The sequence below is a fragment of the Polyodon spathula genome, chromosome 14 (genome assembly GCF_017654505.1).
Source record: "Polyodon spathula isolate WHYD16114869_AA chromosome 14, ASM1765450v1, whole genome shotgun sequence".
Classification (NCBI taxonomy): domain Eukaryota; kingdom Metazoa; phylum Chordata; class Actinopteri; order Acipenseriformes; family Polyodontidae; genus Polyodon; species Polyodon spathula.
The window spans coordinates 31,982,680-32,003,339 of NC_054547.1; the positions used below are offsets into that span (position 1 = coordinate 31,982,680).

General features: G+C 36.3%; 1 protein-coding gene across 5 annotated transcripts in view; it reads right to left on the reverse strand.

Annotated features, from left to right (window-relative positions):
* Positions 1-3,154: 3,154 nt before the first annotated feature.
* LOC121326500 (E3 ubiquitin-protein ligase TRIP12-like) overlaps positions 3,155-20,660 on the reverse strand; it is a 45,176-nt gene continuing 27,670 nt past the window's right edge. For 3 of the 5 annotated variants that reach the window (XM_041269801.1, XM_041269805.1, XM_041269802.1), the window contains exons 21-42: positions 20,261-20,465; positions 19,859-19,959; positions 19,458-19,632; positions 19,022-19,163; positions 18,692-18,883; positions 17,963-18,114; positions 15,415-15,572; positions 15,238-15,311; positions 14,947-15,146; positions 14,516-14,643; positions 14,283-14,434; positions 13,844-13,986; positions 13,336-13,492; positions 13,036-13,134; positions 12,168-12,282; positions 11,637-11,791; positions 9,773-9,937; positions 9,327-9,491; positions 9,036-9,149; positions 8,554-8,648; positions 5,401-5,504; positions 3,156-4,395 (exon numbers count right to left, since the gene is read on the reverse strand). In XM_041269801.1, the coding sequence (XP_041125735.1) occupies positions 4,199-4,395; positions 5,401-5,504; positions 8,554-8,648; positions 9,036-9,149; positions 9,327-9,491; positions 9,773-9,937; positions 11,637-11,791; positions 12,168-12,282; positions 13,036-13,134; positions 13,336-13,492; positions 13,844-13,986; positions 14,283-14,434; positions 14,516-14,643; positions 14,947-15,146; positions 15,238-15,311; positions 15,415-15,572; positions 17,963-18,114; positions 18,692-18,883; positions 19,022-19,163; positions 19,458-19,632; positions 19,859-19,959; positions 20,261-20,465 (3,188 nt within the window). In that variant the 3' untranslated portion in view covers positions 3,156-4,198. Of the gene's footprint in view, positions 4,396-5,400; positions 5,505-8,553; positions 8,649-9,035; positions 9,150-9,326; positions 9,492-9,772; positions 9,938-11,636; positions 11,792-12,167; positions 12,283-13,035; positions 13,135-13,335; positions 13,493-13,843; positions 13,987-14,282; positions 14,435-14,515; positions 14,644-14,946; positions 15,147-15,237; positions 15,312-15,414; positions 15,573-17,962; positions 18,115-18,691; positions 18,884-19,021; positions 19,164-19,457; positions 19,633-19,858; positions 19,960-20,260; positions 20,466-20,660 lie in introns of all 5 variants that reach the window. The other 2 variants (XM_041269804.1, XM_041269803.1) reach the window with 1 other exon arrangement.

A 20,660-nucleotide genomic window follows, 5' to 3' on the forward strand; every position in this document is an offset into this window, starting at 1 on the left:
TTTCAACTAGCAGCTCCAGCAGAGGGCTGAGCATGATTACAGCGCTGGCCAGAACAGAACTTTTGAAGCTAAGGTACAATATGGATGTAGCAAGACCTTTGAATTGAGATACCCCAACAGCCATTATTATGATGTTTTATTTTACTTCTCCATGGCTTATATGCCATTTCACTAAGACAGCATGCGTACATATACCCAGGCCGCTTTATGGCATTCTTGTATATATAGTATGGCTGAAATGACTTGCAATTTATATGCATATTTGTGAAACAGAGCAGCTGTCCCACATGCACTACACCAGGAATACAAGATAATTTTTAACCGCAACTGTGCTCTTCCACTGTACTTCATATTTTAAAGTGCTTTGCTTTGTTACAATAAATGGAATACCATCAACTCTGTACTCAAGCGTATCACCTCAGCAAGCAGGGGAAACCTTTGCTACTATTTAATAAAGTGGGTAAATTATCAGCCCACAGGTTGTTGCTGAATGCCAGCTTTTAGCTCAGCACTACAGAAAAACAGCAAACACGTCTGTAAAAAATGTCACACGGGGGGGGGAGGGGGGCAGTTAAAGAAGCCTTTCAGGCAGATATCCCTTAAATGTGTTAAAATTCAATAAGGTAAAGAGAAGGCAGGTGACTTAGGTTTCTCACAATGGTAATAAATAAAAAAAAAATTAAAAAAACAGCCATATAAAAAACACCACACAAAGCACGTGAATCAAAAACATATGGCCAATATTCCTTTAATAATGTCTTACAATAATTATTGTTTGTTTTATCTACAACCATTTTCATATGTTGGAATGCTCAGAAACCAAGTTTTTTGCTCAGTTGCAAAGAGAATTGACAACATTGTAAAATCCAGGAAGTACATGTGGGACCTTCCATTACACCATGTGCATTATCCTCCTAAAACCTTAAGGGAAGTCATATATACCATTATATATATAATATAATATATATATATATATATATATATATATATATATATTATATTTACGTTTGGATAACATAAACTACAAAACCCCAACACTTTGTTTTTACATGCTAACTTTATAAAACGCTTGAAATTGAGGAAAAAAAAAAGGAGTGATTTTGTGCCTGACCTGGGACTGTAGTTTCCATTATGCCAACTATGCAGTTGTGTATTACAAAATAATTGTGTTTGAACATGGATAATGTCTGAACAGACATTTCGAAACATACATTCCAGGTTTATGAAATTTAAGTTAATATACAGTTTAATACATCTTTAACCTATTAGACTTCAAACAAATCATTTGATAAAAGTTGTGAGTTAACTTCCAGTAAACTCCCACTAAAAACACAACACTGCTGTTTTACAAACATTCTAACAAATATTACTATAGACACTGCCTAGAATGGTGAATATTACATTTAACAAACTATAATTTTGTGCTCCTCTCAAATTGCTTTATTTATACACCTAAATTAGCTCAACAAGAGATACAAAATTTGTATTCTCCCTTGGGTCTGGTTTGTATCAGTTTACATTTCAGTAGGGATGTACCAGTGAGTGGCTTCAGCTACCCTTAGTGGGTTGTAACTAGTATCCCTAAACATCTTATCCACTAACAACCCCCTTTTAAACTGAATGTCAAAATATTATTTTCAATTTAAATGTTTAACATTTCTTATAATCATTTTAAATAATTATTATAACTTAAAAAGTCCTTTAAAAAGTTATCATTTATCAGGTACCCCGCTTGGAAATGAGCAAACACTAGCCTTTTGCTTTGCCTGGGTCATTAGTAGCAAGGAGCTTTAAAATCAAAGGCAAGTTGCTATTTTAGGCATTAGGCCACTTCATAACAGGGCTCCTGTCCAACTGACTTACTGTACTTTAAATTGAAATAATTTATCTTCTGCCTCACCTGTCAACTCCCTCTGATGACAATTCTTGGAGCCCTCTCTCTTTTTTATATGCAAGAGACATGTATACTCTGTCAATAATGCACAATGACTGCTGAGTCTATTTCAGGAGCTTTTGTAGTTTTCCTTTCCTTAATGTGTGTTTCACAAACCAACAGAACCACAGCCTAAATAAAAAAGTGTTTGCATTCTTGAGATGGTACGTAGAGTGGTCAGGATTCCTGCTGATGCCTGTGTTGAGATCAAGAAACACTGAATCTACTGTGCCATTATCAATTTTAATATAAAGATTATTAAATTAGCAAAAAGAAAGAATGAATGAACACAGTACATGTTAAATGTTACAGGGAAAATTAAAACAACGTGGATGTCAAGAACACTTGAAAAAAAATCAAAATTAAATTCCAGGTGCTTCATGCATCTACTCCAAGAACATCTCAATTATTAAGCACAAAAAAAACCCCTCCAGTCTTTTACATTTACATTTGTAGTACTGGAGTGCTGGCATCTATGTTTAACACAAGTGACAAAGTCAGTCTTTCTCATCCTAAACTTTTACACAGATTACAAATATGAAGGTTCAGGGTCTGTAAAGCTGTTGAACAGCTACTAAGAACAGCTACTTCTACACCAAAGAATTTTTCGTTGGCCCACTTAAATTAGATGTCTGTCCCAAGAGTCTGAACGATCTTGAGTGATGGATTGCTGCTGTTGCATTATACAGAGCAAATCGAGCCCTATTTTTAGCTCCTTAAAAAAAAAAAAAAAAAACAAACAAAAAAAATATTGCCTCGATTGTTTTAATCAATCTTATTTAAACTTTACATGTGATCAAAAAACATTTTAAACAAATGCCACTGCAATACAATAAAAACAAAAAAACAAAAAAAAACAAAAAAAAAAAAAGTGAGCCAAACAGTTATTTTATTTATGTTCAGGTAAAAACAAGAACCAGACGAAGAAAATTATTGCAGATCTCAGAAACCAGCACATGAACAGGTGGACAGAGCATTGCTTACAAGTGCCTTATCCATGTCCATACGTCAGGAGCGCTCAACTGTTTGTTCCAAGCTAGCAGTGCAAAAAAAATAAAATAATAATAAAAAAAAACTTCAAAAACAAAACACAACACAGTGTTTGTTTGTGTATGTATATATATATATGTATATATATGTGATGATGTGATCTAGAGCAAAAAATTATATATATATATATATATATATATATATATATATATATATATTATATATATATATATATATATATACACACACATACATATACCAGCCATCTCACTGCCAACAGAGCAAAGAACTGCATATTAACTTTTTTCCTTACATTAACTTGAAATGCTATCTGGCCATAAAACAATAAAATGATTGACCAGCTCAATTTTGCTTAACTAAAAAATATAAATGGAGCACTCTCCGCTTTTCGATTTTACGATTTTCTTTTCTTGCCAGAAATAATCCGGTACACAGTAACTAGTGTGTCTTTCAGAGATTCAGCAAAAAGCACTACACTAAGAAACTATAAGCAACATACTATGTAATTAAAGAGTTTTGATTATATTTGTAACAATGTGATGAAATGCTTTAAAATGGAGACTTTCACAATTTTTAATTTAGGGGGAAAACTAGGGTTTTGATTTTTACCCGCATTCAACCACCTGTAACAACTTTGTTTGCAAGATTAAGAAATACATAAAAAAGAAGAACCCAAACACAACACACAAACTGGTGGTATATTATACAATGTAAATGAACAAACTAAAAACTGGGGTAAATGACGAGTGAACATACGTGAAGCTAAATAAAAACGCATCTGATGTATGAGCAAGTTTGCAAACTTTATGGCTGTACAAAACAAAAACAATCTTTGGAACAAAACTATAGACTTTGCTAGATGGAAATACACACCCCAAAATTAAACTGCACAGGGACATTTATTGTTCTACCATCCTGAAAAAAAAAAAAAAATCCCTTTTTAAATATCACACAGCAATGCAAGCTTAAAAGGTCACCCATCAAATTACTTTTTTTTTATTTTATTATTTTTTAAACTCTTCAACTAAAGATATATCGTTAGTCTTCTGTGAAATCTGTGGGGCATGTAATGTCTTTGAATTTGTGGAAGGAGAAGGGGCAGCAAACATGTATATCAAGTCTTTAATTTCTGCAGGTGCTTTCTGCAGCAAGGCAGCTGTACACACATTGCCTCAATGTAGGTGATAAAAAACAAAAAACAAAACATGATTTATTTTTCTCTCTTTTACTGTAAAAGGCATTTAAATGTTGCAATCAGGAGAGATGGAATGACTGCTGCCCCTCTCTAGCAGCTATCAACAGTTTTTGACGCATTATATCAATACTAGAGTAGTCTGGTAACTTGAGATAGTTGACACAGGTCATTACGGAGGGCAGAAAATCATCAGGATTCTCCGTAGACTCAAATGTCTTGCGGACAATTGTCAGAGGGGGGTTCAAACTTCTGAAGCCTGTATTAAATAAAAACAAATAAAAATAACAACACAACTGACTGAAGAAAAACAGATCAGTTCAGTGAACAGTCCATTAAGATTTTAAAAATAGATTTATATAGAGTTTATTTGCTACAAAAAGCAGTATCTTTGAATCTACATAAAATGTTTTGCTTGAAGCCTCGACATTACAAGGCTCATTAAAACTTACAGTAGAGTTAATTATCCAATCTTTGTTCAACCGTACCGTCTAATCAACCGAACGCACCTGTAAATCACGTGATGAATTACATGTGGTGTATTACGCACACAGCTTCTGCTGCTAAAACGTCTACAAGATTAATCTGCCAAAACAAGGACCAGCAGACTGAGTCAAATGAAAGTTACAGACCACCAAAACCTTGGATGGAGTACTGTGTGCTTTAAATTGTTGCAGTTAAGCAAATTAAAACTGTCATCTCATTCTTGATTTTTCTTCTATTTCATCAGTAAAGCCTGGAGATCCTATGTTCCTGAGCAGCTAAGAAATTATATTTTATTAATTTCAATTGCACTTTATTATAATGCCTTAACAGCAAGTATCAAAAGTATAGAAACACTTTACTGAATTTTTGAAGTTTAATGATTCCTAAAGTTCAGTCATGTGCTAAAGTTGTACTGAACTGTATTCTTTGATTTTCAAAGTTTGGTATATGGTATGTTTAATTACAGTATTTCATTACCTTAACTGTAGGTGTTAACTTTACTGAATTGCATAATTTAATGACCTGTAAAGCTTTGCAATTTTGTAAGCTTAATGTGGTAGAATAGGTTACTAGCTATATATCATCAGTAGGTACTTCTGTATGTTAACTTTATTCTATAATTTATTAAAAGGTACAGTAATTGTTATTAATACCTGTTTGATTATACATACAAATCGAATACGTGAACTAGTATTGGTCCCAATTAGTTTGGATAATTTATTCTCTACTGTATATTCAAAAGCTTGGTAGGAACTAGATAACAATGAAAATAACATACCTCCCACAGGTAGTCTTGGACTACCAGTAACAAACTGTAGAAACAGCCTTTGGTGCTCTGCATCAAAACTGCTGAGTATTTCAAACAGGAACTTGACGGCACGACTGTTGGCAGAAACAGTTGGTTGGAGAAGAGTTACAAAATGAAATCAAGTTCTCTTGAATAAAACAGTTGTTTTAAAGCAGGGTTTTGGGTTTATGGTTTGCCTGCACCCCCAAAAATCCTTAATGTTAACACAATGTTAAATGCAGTCCCATATAAAATAACCATATTACTGTGAACACGTAGTGAGCAGCATTTAACCAGATCAATAAAACTGTCCCCAGCAATTGCCATAATTTTCCACACAAATTAATATTTGTGTATTACATCAGGCAAGCGACCACAGGATTATTTAGCCTGATTGACCGTTAATTTTTAACAAGTGTCATGCTCAGCAGTAGTGGTAGTCTAGGTACAGCTAGGGCCAAAGGTTTGCATCACCCTATAGAATGAACTTATTTTGCATTTCAAATGAAACCTGCTGAATAATATTACATAACATATTGAATTATATACTGCTTGGTAGTTTTCCATATACTTAAACTGACAATTGAAAAAAAATGACATTTTGAAATATATAAAATCTTAATGTTCCCTTAATAAAGCTTAAAATCATCACTTGATTTTTCATTCTGTCTTCTACGGGAATCAAATGTCTGGCAACTTCCTTTTTCAAAAGGCGCTTGTTCAAACATGGGGTGTATTTTATAACACCGTGTAACAATTTTTTTTTTTTTTTGGTTCCTGGGTAGTAAGTGTTATTTCCTAATTGCTTATGCCTCAAAAAGTATAGAAAATGGCTATTATTCCTCACACACTTTGCTTTTGTGACCAGGACAGTGATATTTTGAAATGTACCTATTTTCCTGAACATTCCAGATAGATTCAGTGCTGAGTAAACTTGCAGTAACTTCTAGAACTTTCTAGAATTTTCCAGTAATATAAATATGGTACAAATACAGGGGCTTTAAGCCCACCAGTTCAGTTTAGTTCCAGCTCCCTAAGTGGATACATATCTGTATTTTTCTGAGATGGCATCAAGAGGCTGCAATGGTGGCATTCCTGATGGGTCTCCAAGGCGGTTTTACCAAGTTGCCCTGCTATCTTTGCCTTTGGGACAGCAGGGACACCAAGGCACACTACCACAGGCGGGACTGGCCACAGCGGACCCAGTTCTCTGTGGGGAGGAACAACGTCAAGTGGGAGCCACTGGTGGACCCCCGGAAGGTGCTGATGCCATCACTGCACATCAAATTGGGCCTTATGAAACAATCTGTCAGAGCTCTAGATAAGGAGTCGGCAGCCTTCAAGTACCTTCAAGACTTCTTCCCTAAGCTGTCTGAGGCAAAGGTCAAAGCCGGTGTCTTCGTCAGACCACAGATAAAGAAGATCCTGGAGTGCAATGAATTCCCCAAGAAGCTCACTAGTAAGGAGAAAGCAGCTTGGAACAGCTTTGTCGCAGTGGTTCGGGGCTTCCTGGGCAATCACAAAGCCGAAAACTATGTGGAGCTGGTTGAGACTCTGGTGAAGAACTACGGCACAATGGGCTGTAGGATGTCCCTCAAAGTCCATATCCTTGATGCTCATCTTGATAAATTCAAGGAGAACATGGGAGCGTACTCGGAGGAGCAAGGCGAGCGCTTCCACCAGGATATACTGGACTTTGAACGCCGCTACCAAGGACAGTATAACGAGAACATGGTTGGTGAAAGTGATTTACGTTAATCGTAAATCCCCAAAAACTACTCGCTTCTAAATCTTTTGTAGTCATTTTTGTATTTAGTATAAATACATGTTAATTTGGATTCATATGTTGTTTTTTTCTGACTTTATGTGAACGAAAAGAAAGGTTTTCTCATTGGAAATAGGTAAATTTCAAAATATCACTGTCCTGGTCACAAAAGCAAAGTTTGTGGGGAATAATAGCCATTTTCTATACTTTTGAGGCATAAGCAATTAGGAAATAACACTTACTACCCAGGAACAAAAATTGTGTTACATAGTGTAATTCGCTGGATCACCATGTTTGTCTCCATCAAGATGAAGTCACAAAGAAAATGCAGATGACAGGCTGTAGTTACTGAGACGAGTATGTATTCTGTCTACATATCTTCTGCAGAGAATATGGCTTTCCAATGCCTTGTATCCTCTTGATCCATAATCAGAGTTTCACATAACTGGTATGCATGCGGATCAAAAAAATTAAATAAAATGCAGACTTAGTTATTGACTTAGTAGTTATTGCAAGCGTACCGTCAGTATATTTAACAGGAAAGCAGAGACGTTGCTCACTGTTTGAAGTTGAGCTATGCATGCCTAATTTATGGATTATTCCAGGAGAGTGGGGGTCAACAGCAGGGGTGGGAAATTCTGGTCCTGGAGGGCTGGTGTCCCTCCTGGTTTTTGTTCCAACTGTACCCTAAATTACTTAATAGGACCAATTAAGTGCTTATTAGACGTTTAATTGGTCAGTTGTAACAAAACACCAAGTGGGACACTGGCCCTCCAGGACCGGAATTGCCCACCCCGGGTCTACAGGCTTTGTCAACAATGTCCACGACCAACCCCCTGCCTCCCTGGTCGCTCGCAGTCTCCACAAGTGAAACAGAAAAAAAAGGTATGTATCTTAATTTTTCTCCAGCACCTTCCTTCTGTTCTATTATTTGCATTTTCTGCATTGTGAACCGTAGCACTGCACCCTAACTGTTTAATTCACAGTAGTTGTTTGTGGACCAATGAAATAGCAACTTGCCAAGACAGATGTCTGCAAGAACCAATTGGGTAAGTAACGTAAAAACAACTGCCTTAATTGGAGCTGTATTTATCACATCAATAGCCTTGGGGAACCGAGTAAAAGCGGAAAACCGCGCCACTCAGCGGAGATTTTTCATCTCTGTGCACTACTATTATGCTGGTAGACTTGTGCGCTAACACGTTGTAGTTTCTTTGATTACATTATGTTAAACAAAAGACCTACAATTATACACACAGCTTTTTTATATTAGCCTCAATCCTAAAATTATAGGTGATGCAAAACTTTTGGCCATAGCTGTACATTTAGATAAAATGCACACAGAAGTTCTATGTTTCAAACATCTATGTAACAGTTACCTGTCATGTGTATACCCATGGTCTGGTCTACAGCACTCCATTAATGTTTTAACATCCCAGGTCTCCGACTTGCTACCGCAAAGCAATTGATCCAGCTGTATATAAAAAAGATGCTTTAAAATATGAAGAGGCAAAGGGGTACCAATGTTTCCAAGGCCATTCCATGAACCCTTGCCAATCCATCAAGGGTTTACAGACCTAAAATTCAAATACTGTGCATTTAATTCACACACCTATATATTTAAAGGTCTTAATTGTAAGGTTTCCTTTTAAATAAAATTAGAGATCTACAAGTTATATGATATGTAATTGTCTACCCCAAAACATTCAGTAAAATTAGAACCAAGATATAACTGAACAAAAACACATTTCTGTAAAATCTCTTACATGTTCCAAGCCGGAGTAGACAAGTAAATAGATTGAAGAACTAGAAGAAACTGGATTTCAACAGACCACTAGAGAAATCTATACTGCAAGTTTACCTCTTCAGGATAGAAATACTGCAGGTGCTGCAGAGGGAAGACTGACTCGAATCCTTCCCTGAATGACTCAAACTGCCTGGAAACACCTTCATTCAAGGTCCAGAACACAACCAACTGCAAAAACATGGCAGACATTCAATAAGTTAAGGAGCAGGAAAAGATATGAGAACAATACATATTGATCCTGCTGGCTTTTCACAGAATACTTTATTATATTACCAAAATATTACCTCTCAATACAACACAACAGTGGCAACTCTTCCAATACACCCATAATTATATTATACATACCCTTAGATACTCTTCCAGATTGTGGATGTTTACTGGAACATCCTTGCCTCCTTTCTTCAACTCAATGTTAGGAAAACCTGGCAAAGTGAAGTCAAGACCCAAGTCTTCCACGGAGCAACCGTTCATGTTCAGACTTTCCAAAGACTGCTGCAGAGATTCCCTTGACTGTAAAACAAAAAGTCAACTCAATTGAATAATTCACCTATTCTATCAAGTCAATATTGAATCTGTTTATATCTACTGTTGACCTAATGTAACATTTGTGAAGTTCTATTATCGATTTTAAAGAGTATTACCTTAAGCAAAGAACTTAAATAGTATCATGCATTTCCTTTTGACAGCTTAAGAGAAAGAGTGCCACCTGGTGCTGAAATGTGAAAGTGTTCAAACCAATCTAAAAGCTGAAGAAAAAGGTTTCTCTCCCATTGAAAGACTGCTGCCTTTACCTGCGTCCTATCCTGTTCCAGTTTCTTTTTCTGCCTGATGATGTCCTCAAGGTGATGAATTGATTTGGCTACGCCAGGATCAATGTTAATCAGGTCATGGGAGCTGACTGAGGACTCATGACGCAGCATCCACTTGTAAAATGGCAGCCCAAGAGGAAGGTCCAACTAAGAAGAAGAAGAAAGTCAGAAATGGGCTTGAAGATACGGTGTAATGAGTTAGCCACATCTTTTCATCGATATTATGACCCGCAGGATAACATTACAGCCATAATCTTTTTATTATCTATTATAATAACTCTGGCTTATTAATACAGCTTTGTTTGGGTTAGAAGAAACCAAACTTGTCATTTAGCAATCTTTAATGCACATTGATCAGAATCTTCAAAAACTTGTGATCCCAACAACTCAAAGTAAACTATACAGAGCAGATAATATGAAGTGTTGTAGTAGCTAATTAATCACATTTACCAATCATATCTAATTGAGGACTTGTCAGGTGTTCCTCTCTACACATCCATAACGCTAAAAGTCCAATTTTCTCACTGCACAATACAGATCTATCACAATTAACTGTTAGTTTAAAACAAAACAGCTAAAATATCAGTAGATGACCACCATAGAATTGTGCTTCTGCATAAAGATGGAAAAACATTGAGTGAAATAGCTTGAATCACTTGATTTTCAAGGTGTGGTATCCGAAGCATAATCAACAAGTACAGAGAAACATCTGTAACTGACAAACCCAGGACAGGAAGACCCAAAAGACTGTCCAACAAGGATGATCAATACATGAAGATAATATCCTTAACGAATAGAAAGAAGAACTGAAAACAGAACTGGCAGAAGACTCAGGTTCATTGTCCATCCATTAACAGTACGAAGGTCACATTTGAAATCAGGACTTAAAAGGATGTGTTGCATTAAGAAAACTTCTATTAAGAAAGGGGAACAAGACTAAAAGGCTAAAAGATGCACAAGAACACAGAAATGAGACTATGGAACAATGGTCAAAGGTGCTTTGGACAGACGAGTCAAAGTTTCAGTTATTTGGATCTAACTGAAGACAGTATGTCACACGACGAACAACTGAAACTTATAAAGACCCTTGCTTGAAGCCAACAATTAAGTGTGGAGGAGGTTTAATTCAAGTCTGGGGGTGCATATACTCAAGTGGTGTTGGAAAAGTGCTGCAAAATGATTGTATACCGACAGCAGCAAGGTACGAACAAATTTTAATCCACCATGCTAGTGGTGCAAGACTTATTGGTCCAAATTTCATCTTACAGCAAGTAAAATGATCCAAAACGCTCAGCTGGAATAATTAAAACTTATTTGCAAAAATAAGAGGAAGCTGGGGTCCTTCAATGCATGGAATGGACCCCTCAAAGCCCAAATCTCAGTATCATTGAAGCGGTATGGGACTATTTGGACAATGAGAAAGTAAAAAAGAATCTCAGCAACATAGATGATCTTTGGAAGACGCGTGGAACACCATTCCACTAGAGTTTATAACTAAATTTGAAAGTGTCCCTAGAATAATTTCAATATTTTTGAAGGAAAAGGGTCCACACATACTTGCTATTAGTTTATATCAAGGTACACTGTGTATAAATGTGTTTATTTGAATAAGATTATTTTTCATAAAGGTGTATTTGCATTGAACACAAAGCTTTAGGTTTCCTTATGCATCAGAGTAGAAAAATGTCTTAGACTTTTGCACAGCAGTGTACACAGCAATTTAAATATGAAAATAACTTGCCAGTAACAAAAAATGTTTGCATTATAAATTATGGATTTGCTTTTACATAGTATGCAAGTATGCATTCTGTAGCAAGGACAAAAAACTATTTGCTTGTGAACTTACCAATCTGAAATCCATGATGGCCTTGGCCATTAATTTTCCCAGAAAACGGAACTTCATCTTAATCTTGGCTATATGAGCCGGTTTAGTCGTCCTTCCAAAAGGAACAGCAAACAGACCCCGTGAATTGAAGACGTACTTGGTCCCTTCCTGGCTTCCTGTTGGACAAATAAATAGTTTGAATAAAAACAAAAATGAGCTTGTCCACTAATTTAAAAAAAAAAAAAGAAAGCCTTGCTCAGTTTTAGTTTCCATGCAACACACAATCACAAGATACAACAGAAAGAGGAGGTCTGTATAGTGCAGGGGTCTCCAACCCTGGTCCTGGAGAGCCCCTATCCGGCAGGTTATATAGGCGTCTTTACAGTATGTGGCTACAGATCTGGAACACCTGTTAATCTTGACTAATTAAGCCAATAATTGGTTCAAATAATTAACAGATTGGTTGAAACAAAAACCAGCCACCACAGTAGCTCTCCAGGACCAGGGCTGACCCCTGGTATTGAGATACCCAATAGTGTAACACTGCTTTACCTTTTGGGTTTGACAAGGCAACTTCCTCTCCCCTCCATAAGCCAAGGTCAGATCTCTGCAGTTCCTGAGATACAAGTGCATAAAACTCCAATGTGGGTCCCAGGCCAGTTCCAACCTAAAAACATGAAACAGCTGAAAATCTGGTATAGCATCTCTGCTGATATTTTATTTTATTTATGGCGATTCAGTTCTTAAAGGGTCCCTTCACAATGAATTCACTTCAAAATCGAACTGAGTTTTGTTCAAGTGAAAGAGAATCAAAGTTAATTTATTTTCACACTGCAAGCAACCAAACTAAGTTTGACTGGTTAACAGTCTTATTGTAATCCGAGAGTGCTAGTTTCACACCCAATTTTTGTAAGCAATCTGCTTTTTTCTATATTTTCTATATTTTTCTATATCTGTGCAAGAGGTTCACCTGCGAAGCAGTCAGAGATGGCAGTATATGTTCAACACGGGGGTTGGGAGATAAGTGCATAACTGATATTATGTAATTTTGTTGAATATCAATGCAATATGATAATACCATGATATTAATTAAATTTTTTACTGATTTGGCATTCTTCCAATTGAGAGTGATTAGCCGTTGCATCTTTCACTACTTTCAAGAGTTTGACTGTCTGTGTGGTTTCATTAGAACCACCATTGATTACACAGCTGTTAGAGAAAAGTCAGAACCATCTGGAGTTAATTTGGACATTTTACATTAACCTCCAAACGAACCCAAGACTGCACTAAAGCCTTCAACATCAAACCAAATGTTAAACAACAATAAAAACACTTTGCTAATGCAATTCTGAACCAAAATTTGCAATACCTCATGCCCAATAAACATTAATTTAAAGCAGATTTATTTGAGAACACATACTTCATTTTCGTACTGTATTTCCAACATTGCTCTTGAGCTGCCAAGATCTTGCATTACTGATTCAGCTTGTTTCAATAACTCTTCACGGTTTATAGTGCGCTGTAAAAGAAAGGAAAACAAATTTCAGAAACATTTATACATAAATAAAAAGCAGAATAAAAATGTAAGTATAATACAGAGCATTTAAAAGTTCATGCACAATGTAAAAAACGTTTGTTTTATCTTGTTGCTGGCGAGAGTAATGTACACCCATTTCAAATGGTGATTAAAAAGTGCATCTAACATTAAAGTAATACTCACCTTCTTCCTGTCTAATCGCGGTGCAACTCTGCTGTCTTGGGAATCAGACTGATTAATTTCTGGATTTGTGTCCAGTAACCGCTGCATGGCCCGATCTCGATCAAAGGCTGTCACATAAAACAGCATTTGTCGGGTATCAAAAGGGAAGAAAAATGGGCTAAAAAAAGAAAGCAGCAATATTTTACTTACAAAACATATAAACATTAACATTTTACAATTTCTAAAGGCTGTTTTATAATAAATTACGTGTATATCCATCAAACACTTGCCAGATACACAATAGTAAATGCTTACTATCTAACAATACTGGTTTTAGACATTAAAAGTTATCCTGGTGGACATTGTTTAAGACGACAATTTACTTGGGTATGACAGAAAATATAAAATAGGAGCTCCCAGTAGGAGACCAGTCTAATCCATATTTCATTCACTTTTTCTTGCAATATGTTAACATGAAATCTTAACTAGAAAACTGCACAACCGATATTTCACGTCTTCTAAAACTTACCAGGTTTTTCCAAGCTCTGTTAACCATGGTGGGATGTTACCAGTCATGATAACCAAGGGATCTTGAAGTTGCCGGTTAGCTTTTGCAGTAAGTTTGCTGTTGATAAACTCACTGGTAGGAATAATCTCTTTGCAGGTGGCATTCTACAAACAAGCCATGTCTAAATTAGTTCACTGTTACACTGATAAATTGATTATTTGTGTAAGTGTAATTCAAGAATACAAAAAGTTTATATTTTTACAGTCTATAAGTTTTTCATTTACTACCCTCTACTGACAAGAAAAAGGCATCATGCATTCCAACTCATTTATGATTAACTGCATCCCCAAAACAGAAATGGACAGAGAATTCATGTGCCCCCTCCCCTGTATGGGGGGGTACTGAGTTTAAAATAAAAAAAAAAAAAAAAAAGTACCCTTATAAAAATGGTCACACTTACATCATATAGATAAAACCAGTATCTGCTTACTGACTGAAGAACTCTTAGAAGTAGTATCACATCAAGAGAAGGGTCCTCAAATGTTATGTTTTCAGGTGGGACTGAAATTAGGTAATTTTCTAATGGGTTTGCCACTGTAGGACACACCCCATCTGCAAAAAATAAAACAGTTTAAGTCTGCATTTAAATGCACCATTGCTGTAAAACATTCAAATCCACAAAACAGTTCCTACCATGCCACAGTTCATCATGCTTTTTTGCATTTCGAGGGGAGGTTTTAGTTGGTGCGGTTTGCGCACGTCCTCTCTTTCCACCAACCACATCCTTATTGCTATCTTCATCATCTCTCACTGGCTTGTACCTACGAAAAAGGGCAATTATAATACTCTGTTACTTAAGTGGAAAAGCTAAACATTTCTGTTGAGTTTACTCACATATGTACAACTGAATGTGCCAACTAATACAACTGTGCCATTGTGAAGATGCGTTCTATTAAATGCATTGAGCTATGTTCTTTTAAAAAAAAAAAAAAAAAAAAAAAAAAAAAAAAGATGTTCTAAAACAATACAGCCAATTACTGTAGAAGAATATTAGGATTTTTACTACCCTGAAATGATCTTGAATGATGAAAACAGAGGAAGTGTTGCACAGAACATACAAATACCATATTGTATGGGTCTTTGTCCAGATTCCAGCCCTTCCTAAGGGGTTGCTTTCATCGTCTGTGGACTCACGCTCCTCTTCAGCCTGTATACTAAACTGTCTAACTGCCTGGTAAACCGTCATGTTGTATGGTAGTAAATGGTCTCCAATGTAAAATTGTAGCCTGTGCCTCACGTTTCCTGAATTCAAAAACTGTGCAGCCTAAGAAAAAAATGAAAATCCATAACGTTAGAAAACATGACAACTCACCCTCGTCCCTTAAAAGAGAAAAAAAGTAACCAATTGTACGTGCCAGAGATTCGTCAATTTCGTCATCTGACCCATCATCATCACTGTCTTCATCTTCCTCTCGAATTCTTCCATACCCTAAGAGATGTATAGTTTATCACTTGCAAAACCTTAAAATCATTCAAGTCGATGTCAATTATATACACAGACATTTTAAATAATTAAGAAATAAACTTCAAACCTCTGACAACAAGGTATCTTTCAATAGCCTGTACCAAAGCCAACGGATCTATTTTCACTGGGCCACCCTTCCACTGTTTTACGGTACTACAGTCTGGATGTCTCTGAAGCTGGCATTTTAGCTGATGTGTGTTGAAGAATTTCAAGGCCTGGGATCCTCTGTTCAAAACAAACAAGTTCAAGTTACACAAAACCAGGGCTCAAATTCGCCAGGGGCAACCAAATTTAGTCTCAGCGATCATATATTATTTTGCACTCGCCATGGGCTACTGTGGGGAGGTTGATACAAAATTAAAACGTGGTAAATAAAAAAAAAAAAAAAAAAAAACCTTGGACATATTGTAGCACCGTCACAAAACACAAACACCACCTTCTATGTTACTTTCTTGGGTTTTTTTTTGTTACTTTCTTCTTGCCATGTAACTGTGTTGACATTGTGAGCTGCCAGAAAAACAAAGTGCACACATCATGTGACAAGGGCGACGGGATGCAAAATAGAACCTGGGAAATGGATTTTTATGATTTTTTTTTTTTTTTTTTTTTAAAAGAGAGTTCGATCGTACTGTCAAGTCAACAAACACATCCAAAAATGCAATGCCCAAAAGATAATCCGAACAAAACCACCAAACCATTTGTTTTAAACATACACTAGAGAAAAGATCGTTGGTAAATCACTCAAGTTTACCGGCTGCACTATATTTAAAAATATATACTCTAGATCAGTGGTGACCAATATGTGGATCTCATGAGATTTCTTCTAGATCTTGGGACAAATCAGAACAAGCACTAACACTAAGCATACAACAGTTTGTTACAGGTGATGAGAACAACCTATGTCATCCAGCAGTAGCACAGATGAAAATATCTTGACAGTTTCTGAGTTTTAAAAAAAAAAAAACACACATCAGTCTGATCTAAACTCTCACAGCTCAATCATAATGTACTCTGGGAATGTAGTTTATTGGTGTCCACTTCCCACTGTTACTCGCACATTAAAAAACTACAAATCCCATACCGCCATATATACCGCATACCCCTAAATATTTCAGTGCACGCCTACATTGTTTAAAAAACGTTAATGTAGAGAGCCCTGCCTACACCGGGTTTCAAGACTCTGATGAAAAATGCTGATAAGTTTGTTTTATAACTACCTATGCTTAATATTAAAAAAACTTTTTGATTGCACATTTGTTACGTTTTTATTGTTATGCTTGTTTTATTTTTGGTATCTTGTATTGGACACTATTATATAAAATCCTGCTATAGTTATTGGTCATAGCTTTCTGGTGGATCTCGGAGCCCGCTGAGATCCACCAAAATGGATCGCAGTGTTTGGTGTACTGGCCTCCACTGCTCTAGATAAATAGAACAGCAATAAATCACAAATGTGCTCGTGATTTGTTTTTTGACATAGCAATAGATCATAATAAAGGCTGCCGAGAAAGCTGACACCTATTGATGACATCACACTAACTAACCTAAAATGTACAGAAATGTAGCACTGGTTCAATAGTTGTTTTAGACACTAAAACTGAGCATGAAAAGGCACCACCAGTAATATTTAATAGAAATCAGTGTTACACTTTTGTTTTGAAGTATTTTGACTAAACATATGTCATATACAGGTATGGTCAAAATATATGTAGCAGTGAATTTTAACCAAATTAAATGTGGCCTTCATATCATTTTGCAGTAGTTGTGCTTTGATTTCATATGAAGTGTTTTTGTACCAGGCCAGTATCATCTTTTTTTGTTTGTTTGTTTACTAATTTATAATTTACAAAGCCTGGTGAATAGAAGTTATAACATAATTTTTAAATATTTCTTATTCAGTATGTACATTCTTTAAATCAGTTGCACTTTTCAGGGATGGAAATAAGACTAACACTGCAGTTTGATCATTCCTGGTTTTACTACAAGTTTAATAACATTCACTTGCGCTTGTTATACAGTGTGGCAAATCAAGCCCATAGTAAAACCTGGCATGGGAGAAACTGCTATGCAATAACAGTCTCACTTCCATCTCTCCTTTTATTGTTACACTAGTAACTCCCAGGTTCACGTATTTTGTTATATCTTTTGGCTGTTGTAGTAAGTCAAAACTCTTCTTTGCTTTCTGTGTAAGAGGGATGTTCAACTTTCAACTTGCAGTCTACCATGAAAGATGGAAGTTTTTTTTTATCATAGAGACAAATGTCTGGTTGTTAAATAGTTAGTACATTTTACATTAGTACATTGATTGTACACATTTCTTTAATATCAGCAGAACAATGCATTACAAAATAGACGGAAGTTATAGAATGAAGAACATTTCAGTTGGCCCCTAAACGTTGAGGTCTAGGAGCCAGATGCCCCCCAAGGATTTTGGCTCATTTTGAGCCCTGTAAAAGCAAGCAGGAAAGTGCAGGGGACTGAAAACTGCTTCTAGAGAGCTGAAATACTATAAAAACAGCCAAGTCAACAGCTTCACCGTTTAAAAAAAAAAAAAAAAAAAGGCAGAGGAATTAGCAACCACAACTTAATTCTTAACCCCTCATTACAATTCATACCTGCTTCCTGTTCCATTCCCACTGGGGAAGTCATGCACTTTAACAGGGAACTGTTCCATCTGGCTAAGACAGTTGTTCATTTTATGCACAAGAGCCATTAGTGGTCCATTTTCTAAAGGTTCTAATCGTCCAAGAGGTTCTAGTCCTGGGGGCTGAGCCAAAAAAACAGAACAAATACTTGTTAGTAACACATATGCCATACAAAAGACAAATCAGTTGATTGCATCCTGAAAAGTAGGTCACCATGACCTACATCAACAGCAAATAGCACAGCACATCATACAATTCAGAGTGTAGCTTTCTTAAGACACAGCTGTAGCTTTCTACAGGTAGGTGGCCATGATCTACATTCACATTAGGAGAAGCAAGTGCTGATAAAAAAAATACACATGACGCCGAGCACTGCCTGGGGGTGGGGTTGGGCTTAGGTCAGCCAGGGTGGCCTCAGCTCACTGCGCAACAGCGACCCCTAAGGTGTATAAAATTATATCTAATATTTTATATATATATATATATATATATATATATATATATATATATATATATATATATATATATATATATATATATATATACACACACACACACACACACACACACACACACACACACACAAAGTTTAGAAATGTTGATACACCCAAGGAGATTTACCCTTGACAATATTTTTGTAAATAGCTATCGTTGAACACATTGATCAAATATTAAGAAAGTAATTCAAAGTGACCTTACCGGACAACCAAAGAACACATGCAGGAATCTCTTTAATCTAACATCACGGTTCACAGTGTCTTTGTCACTTTTGGAGGTCAAATAAAGCAGCAGTTGTTTTACAAATCCACTGTGCTGGATTTCAAATGAGGACACATCTGACTCTGAGACTATACTCCTGATTTCTACAAGGCACTCCGTTCCACCATCCACCTAAAGAAATACAACCAGATTTACTTGAGATGTTCTACCAATAAATAAATTGTAAACACAGACGGTTTTGCAACAGCCTGGACATATATACCCCCCCCCCCCCCCCCCCCCTATAAATCAAAGCACTTAGCTCCAGACCTGTAGACTGAGTTGTTCAGTAGCAGTGCAAAGTCTCTGTAGTACATTCAGTGCAGGATTGCTTGTATCCACATTCTCAGAGCTGAAGTGGCGTTCCACAAACTTACAGGCCTGCTCTTTTATCCAAGCCCTAATCTTATCCCTGTGTGAAAGAAATGTTTCAAACTTTAACAAACATTTTAAACATTATATGTTAAAAAAGGACATAGCACTAATTAGCACTATAATTTCAGGAGTATGTCCAGATGACACTGTATAATAAAAACCGACACTAAACACTCACAGCCTGTGATGTGTTGTGCCAACAGCCATTGTTATTTCTAAAAATGTAATTATTCACATTTAAGTTTTGCAACTGTACAAATCACACAAAGAACTTGCGCTGAATGAAGGAGAAGCAGTTCAAACCTCTACTTTAAACTGATTCAAATCTTACCTGTTATTGGATACAGAGTCTTTTGGAGGAACCCGTGCCAGACCACTGACTCCAGCTGTGCGTGGCAGTTCAGAATTAGTGCTGTTTGTTTGAGTGCTTAATTTTCCCCAGGTTTTAGGGTTCAAACTTGCCAAGAAGGAAGATTTGGGAGACTGTGTGGTAGTAGGACTCTTAGCTATAGACAAAATAAAAGGAAAAATCAACATTTTAAAAAGCGATACATTCTAAATAGACATTTTTGCCCAGTACTTCAAGTTTAAAGGGGAAAACTAACTGGTATTCATTCACTCATTTGTAATAGCTATGTCATACCCAAGTAGCAACATCATAAACATTTACCCGCTCATCTTATATAAAACTTGCATCCAAAAAGAAGGCCCTAAGTAGCAGAATTAGTGTACCTTGATGGTCAACTTTGTCATCGTCTCTTGGAGGAGAATACTTTGGCCTTCTTGGGCCACGCTTTGGCAGCCGTTTTCTCTTTAGGACATCACTTAATCGGCTAAAAAATATTTTAAAATGTATCATGTTATCTTAAAGGCTTCAACAAAATGCACTAATGCAGGTATTTAGCATGCTCCTGAATAGCCAGACACATTTTATACAGCCATTTCATTAAAGTTCAGCTTTGCAATGAAATTGCACATCGTTAATAACCATGTTGTTGCATGTACATATTGCTAAATAGGTAAACATCATTGTAACAAATCATATCCCAAGCATTTGTTTAAATCCAACCTAAAATGCTGGGACTGTGTTGTAGCGTTAGCAATCACTCTGACTGAGCCATAATTCTTTCTTACCCCTGGGGACTCAGATCCAGAGAATCATCCATGCTGTGCTGGAAGCTGGGAGAGCCTAGGTCTGGGGTTGCATTTGCTGCAGCAGTGGTAGTTGCTGTACTAATTGTAGTTGTACATATACTTCCAGTCCCACTAGTGCAAGCCTTGGGAGGGCTAGTAAGGACAGTCTCCGATTCAGCCAGATTTTTCACCTGGTGCATCACACCTTAAAACAAATATTAGGTCAGGAAGATCAGTAACGCAAGAAATACTAACTTCAACAGTCTCTTATTTCACAGTGTGACTATATAGCTGCTCCTCCAAAAAAAAAAAAAATCAATCAACAGTTAATATATAAAAATTATAGTTTGGTTAATTAATTAGTTTGGTTTTTAATTTCCAGCGTACTTTGGCACAAAAC